General features: G+C 35.5%; 1 protein-coding gene across 1 annotated transcript in view; it reads right to left on the minus strand.

Moving 5' to 3' along the window:
- Window positions 1-6263, minus strand: part of LOC105627316 (protein gustavus) — a gene marked incomplete at its 5' end in the record, with an annotated part of 27002 nt that extends 20739 nt beyond the window's left edge. The window contains 2 exons of the mRNA XM_012208602.1: window positions 4-17; window positions 6216-6263. Of these exons, the coding sequence (XP_012063992.1) occupies window positions 4-17; window positions 6216-6263 (62 nt within the window). The remainder of the gene's footprint in view (window positions 1-3; window positions 18-6215) is intronic.
- Window positions 6264-6349: the final 86 nt, after the last annotated feature.

Raw genomic sequence — 6349 nt, forward strand, 5'->3', positions numbered from 1 at the left:
AACGATTCGCTTTGTACCTGCAATGCGAGAATAGAACGAGGGCACGTTAATTCGTGTGCGTTCTGAGGGATGAAGAGAGAGAGAGAGAGAGGAGGAAGGGAGGGAGGGGAGGGGGAGGGAGGGAGGGTGTGAAAGAGATAAAGGGAAACAGAGCCACAGAGGTTGATACGTGAGTCAGGATCGATATGCGAGGAAGGGGGAAAGTGATTTCGGCCGCGGGGTGATTTTCACGGTCGGCGAATCTGCAAAAGCGATGCGTTAAATACTTATGAGAACGCATCGTCAGAGATATGTAACGTTTCGTTCGACTGTAAATTAATTAACATCGACGTCCGTTTTACAAAAATTTAAAGAAAATATATAATAGGTCATTTTGATTTTTTAATTCTGGAAAGCTATCAAATTGTTTGAAATAATATAAGAGAACGTGAAATATCTGTTAGATATAACCGCATTCGTATGGAATATAATTTCATTTGTATGTGAGAGCAATCTCAGAGGGATCGTTGCAGATGAAGGCACATCATTGTTCACTGTCTGCGTATTATTATAGGAAGATTATATTAGTTTTGGCAAGAAAATCCAGGTCTATCATTATGTTCGCGTCTGATTTTTCTTTGCTCTACTTCGGTCGAATCCTTAGAGGTTTGATGCGGAAAACTGCACTGAATTTTCGCACGGGAAATCAAGTCGACGAGAGCGTGCCTCTAGATTCGAGGTGCGCGCTTCGTCTGCGGATGCAGAAAAAAACATGTCCAAGCGAATCTCGATTAATCACGTTTTCCTATTTGCGAGGGCTTTGCAGAACGGATTGCCACGGCGTATGTATAGTATATAAACGTGGAACGAATCGCGGAAACCGATTAATTCTTCCTAGCGGATGAAGTACACGCAAAGTAGCATTTTCATCACGAGCCTGCAATTTCCGTACTATTCCCGTATCTTTCAGGATGGCTGGTTTGTATCGAATTTTTCAGATGCTTAGAAACAAAATAACAATGAAAATGAAAAGCTAATTATTTAAATTTTTCAATCTATAATTATTTTAAATAGCAATAATCTAATATTTTTTCATTATATTATTAAAATATAAGAAAAATTTGAGAATTTTATAGATATATTATAGATATATGTATATATAGAATCTAACGATTTTAAATGACACTGAATACTGAATGATGATAAATAAATCGAATTAAAAAAAGGAAAAGAGAAATGCTGCGTTAAAATCGCGTAAAGCCAAGTTACTTCTATTTTAAAATCTTCTTGGTGTTCATTAAAATTTTTGTTATTTATTAAGATTATGCATAACATTAATCGAAAAAAAATCTCTGTGAATACATACTGCGAATGACCGCATTTAACTGATGATAAATATTACTATCTAATCGCGTTACGTTGATGAATGTGTTGTAATCAAGATTCTTCAAAAAAATTTATTTCTCTGCAACATTTTCAGCATTTACGAAAAATGTATGTAAAGGTTAAATTAGTTATGTACATAACTAAGAGCAGTTATGCAAATAACTAATTTATTTAGTTCAAGAGCAGCATAAGTAGAATATTTAAATGCAATAATATTAAATCAATTGTGGTATCGTAGTTTATTCACATAAATTGAGATGCAATTTACATTTTATGATTTTCAAGCTTACTTTATTATACTATATTATTATAGGGAAATGTTACGTCACTTACAAGGTTAACAGCTTTAAATATAAATTCCTTTGCGTTCTCCGATCATTCAAGAATGTTACTATTACCAATTTCTCTATGAAATTAACGCGATCGGCATCTGTAGATAATCATTATCTCAGAATGTGACAGGGTGTGATTAACGTAGAAATGAAGGTTCACGAACGCGTAGAAATATCCGGATAAGACTACGGCAGTGACCTTCTTGATAGAAATATAGCATGATATGCCACTATGCCAAAGCAGACAAGATTAACGGTATACGTGATGATAATTCTTACATACTTGGCGAAAAGGAGAGAAGCGCGAAGAATAAATGAAGAATAGTGGTAGGACTCGAAAGTAATAATAGGTAACTCTTCGTGCGAATACCAGACGATATAATGAATATAATTTGACCAGGAATTTTGTTCTAAATAAGAAAGAACATAACATTTTTCTAGAGAGAATCGCAATACTTTTCTAGAGAATCAAAAGAAAAAATACGTATAATAGGTTTCGTAACTTCATAAACTTATGCTGTTCATTAACTTTGCTGTTAACATTTATTTGATTACATCTTTATTCTATTTTTATGTTAGAAAATGCACAAAGAAATATCTACAATCGTAATAAATTTTTGTATTAGCGGTTCTTCAAAATTCTAATGGCGGTACAATTGAAAACGAGAAATAATGCAATTCAATCTTTTCTCAAGCCTGTGACATAACGTAATGTATGTTAATCGTAACTCGATCGTTCATCGTATCCGTTCGTCGTCGTGCTGGTTTCCGGTTGTGGACACCGGACATTGGCATCCTGAATCCGGTCGATTCGGTTTTACTCGCGATAATCAGTGCCAGGAAAAAGGAGTCTCTTGGAAATTCATGAAAAATATTCCTTGCACCAATAGAAAAATCAGGATTACTAATCGCGATGAGTGAGCGAAAGTCGCGAGTATCGAGTTATTCTGATATTCATTATCATAATGAAAAGGGAAGCAAAATGCCAGGACAACTCTCCGAGATTAAATTTGCGCGTATTAATCATTTCTTGGATCTGACAATATAAACAAGACAGTACAAATAAGAAAGTAGTTAACAATTATATCAACAATTATCGATGATATATTCTGGATAGTTTAATGGAACTTTCCGTTGGCTAATTGTTGTTTGTTAATAAATCTAATGGATAGCCCTGTATTTTCATCATAAACTCATCGCGCTTCATTGATACTCGTTTGTTCATCAGACTTTCAGCACAAAGTTTGACAATAAATTAGACTTACATCTTGTTTAGAAGAAGAACTCGCGCGAAATGTCGCGAAAGTAAGCGGCGATCTCGGATATAAATAGTCTACTTTTCTAACTCGCATTCTGATTCTTGATGAAAACTATATAATTTGCGCAACAATTAGATACATATTAGTTTCATAAAAGAAATCCTACAAATAACGTTGATCAAAATTTTGCTTTGCTGGAAACGGTGATCGAACGAAATACCTCGGTCTCGAATGTCTTTCCAAATAATTGTGAAACATTCATAATTAATCATCGCGCTATGGCAAATGAATAAATCATTATGATTGTGTTGCCGCACGGCGGTGCGGCAGGAAACGCGGTCGAGAAACCGCGAATTTAATTTCCCGCTGCGCGGGAAGTAAATGAGTAAGATGCCCTTTGAGCTGCGCGGGCCGTTCTTGGCACTCGTCACGGTACTGACCGCTATAAAGCAGGCGTTTCATTTGAAGTCCATTAATGGCATTTATCTCTCTTAACCGCGGCGGACGTCGTCAGCGGGAACGATATCGCCTTGAGTGTAGAACGAAGAGAAAGTACTGAAATCGACTTCCTCAACGTTTGCGCACCGATTTGGCCAATTAAAACACACGAAACAATAAACAAAAGCCCGTATCATTGCTTTGTTATGTTGTTCACAACATAACAACCGAAAGTTACATTAGCATAGACGAGGATTGTTACAATAATTAACAAAGCTTTGAAATGTCTTCTAATTTCAACCTTAATAAAGTTTCAGATCTGTGTGTAATTGAAAACGAAAGTTTCAGTTTTTGTTGGATTAATTCAAATATAAGGCTTTTACTGCCAAAAATATGGCTCCAAAATCATTCTAATTGTTAAAAGTTTATTATGTTACACAAACGTATGTTCAAAGGACTCATGTTGATCATTAAACTTTCATTCTTTTTCAGAAGTGAATCCTCATTCTAAATATAAAAATACTGTCGCTCAGTTTCAAACTATCCCATCTCTGTGGTTAGAAAAAATTTCTAAAAAATTCCTAAGCTGTCTAAAAGCTCGTGTAAAAAATTCACGTCCGTTTTTTCAACGAATACACTCGGTATACCAAAAAATTAAACCACTCGCAACAGATTCATTTGGAAATAACCTACACGAATCGGTCTGGACCAAATGGCATTTGATTTCGAGACGAAATACGAGAACGTCGACGGTTCGAACGCTATGGAGGCGCTCGACCGGCGGCGGTATTGATCCGCGGGGGTCACCTTTGCCCCACCTCGACACGGGACCAACCTCCAAATCCACCCCTGCCCTGCCCTTCAGGCCCTCGCACCACGCGAGATCTCATGACCGACGAACACTACCACGAACTTCTTCTGTAAAATAGACCATTGAAAATATCCTGGCAAAACTCCAAGTTACGTTCAAGATCTTTTCTATGCATTGATAAGGAACTCCTTGAAAATATCGTATTAAACTTTCATATATGTACGAGATGCAGATTCATATAAGAGTACAGAAACATATCGAAAGCTAGGCATGACATTCTTTAATTTTTAATTCCTTAGTTTGATACTATCACTGATGATAAATTATAAACAAAAACATGTGACACACTTTGACATATAAACTTGAGAAACAATTCGGATTATTGAAATCGTTTCTTTATAATGATAAAATAATCTATAAAATAAGAAAGATAAAATTTATAATGATAAAAGCTTTTTCTTTTTTATATAAAAGAGATAATATAGTATAATGTTTTTTTTTCAAATTATAAAATCTGTGACAGCAATATTTTTCCAAAACGTTTCATGTGAATGTCTGTAAATAAAGATATATCTCCTCTAATAACTGCACTATTGTAAGATCCTACAAACGTGCATGTCTGTATGGCGAATAAATATTTGCTACCGGCGTGTGATGACGGAGATGCCGCGTTAATTGTTAATTTACAAATTCTCGCGCGCTCGTTCCGTTGCGGTTGCGTAAATATTTAGCGTGTACGTCAATGGGTATTTCGTTTCATGCAACGTTTAGTTTAACGTCGCGCATCGCAGAATTCATATTTTCACGCGTACAACAGTGATTCGTAATGGTCCGCGAGCACGCTTTACAGCGATTAATTTGTTAATTAATATTCATTTCAGAAAATTATTTATTGTCTATAAATATTAATGCACGATTTGGTCGCTATTGTAATAATTTTTCCACTTTTGTACCTTGAATTTATTTCATGGAAGTACAATTTTATACAATGAAATTGAATAAAAGTAGCACATGTAATTTTTATATGAATTTCTTATAAAAAAAGTAAGAATATTAAATGTCTTATAGCGTGTGTATAGTAACTAGTATTCTCGAGGAGTTAACTACAAACTACTATGAAGACATTTAGCGACTATTATCATTAAACTGTCCCGAATACGCTCTGGCGGATAGCGACCTACCATTTTATTAATAAACATATCCGGAAATGCGTCGACACTCAGGGAGCATGAATTTAGAGTAATCGTAATCGCACGCTCGTGTATACGCTGTAGGTATAATTATCATTGCGTGGCTCGGTTTAATCTTTACGTGATTATAGCGTTGCGCTCGAAGAGACGGGGTATATTTCGACGATTATCGATCGACAATCCGTAGCGTCGTGTCTGCAATAAAAATTTTTCAACTACGGCCCGGAGTTCCTCCAGGCGATTTTTTTTTCCGCTTAATAGGACGATCTTCGTGCATGGAAAGCACACCGGGAAACGGCAAGATGGATCGACCAAACATCATCGAGGATGACCGTAAATCGCGCGGCCGGTTGGTTCATCACGCACGGCACCGCCAGCCATCGACAAACCAGTTGCCAACCGGTACTAATAAACTCTAACGATGTAGATGTCAATTGCGTTCAATGATACTGGAACGATGCGTAATGCATCGCCGTTGCTCGCAAGCGACAGCGCTAAAACAAGCCACCGAGTTTGCGGAGTCAATCCGAGAACTATTCTCTACCGTTGGAGTAAAATGACAAAACAAAGAGCTTATTTCGTCGTTTAGCAGAAGAATGTATTACATTGTTAATTTAATATATTTCTTTTTATAATACTGTTGCGAATGATTATATCATCATTTTTATGTCGTTAACTCAATTGTAATAGTATTTTTAATTGTGCTCCAATGATTATGTTCATTATACTACATCAAATCATGTGGTGGTAAAAATCATTTGTGTATTTAGTCAACTTGATATATCTTAAATGTAATTCTTCAAATATATATATATATATATATATATATATATATATATATATATATATACAGTATATATATATATACGTGTAGTTGTTGTAATTAATTAGTTAATTACTATAGTAAGTAGGTTACGTTATAACTACCTATTTAGTATGTACGTACGACATCTA

Source organism: Atta cephalotes (genome assembly GCF_000143395.1).
Source record: "Atta cephalotes unplaced genomic scaffold scaffold00008, whole genome shotgun sequence".
Classification (NCBI taxonomy): Eukaryota; Metazoa; Arthropoda; class Insecta; order Hymenoptera; family Formicidae; genus Atta; species Atta cephalotes.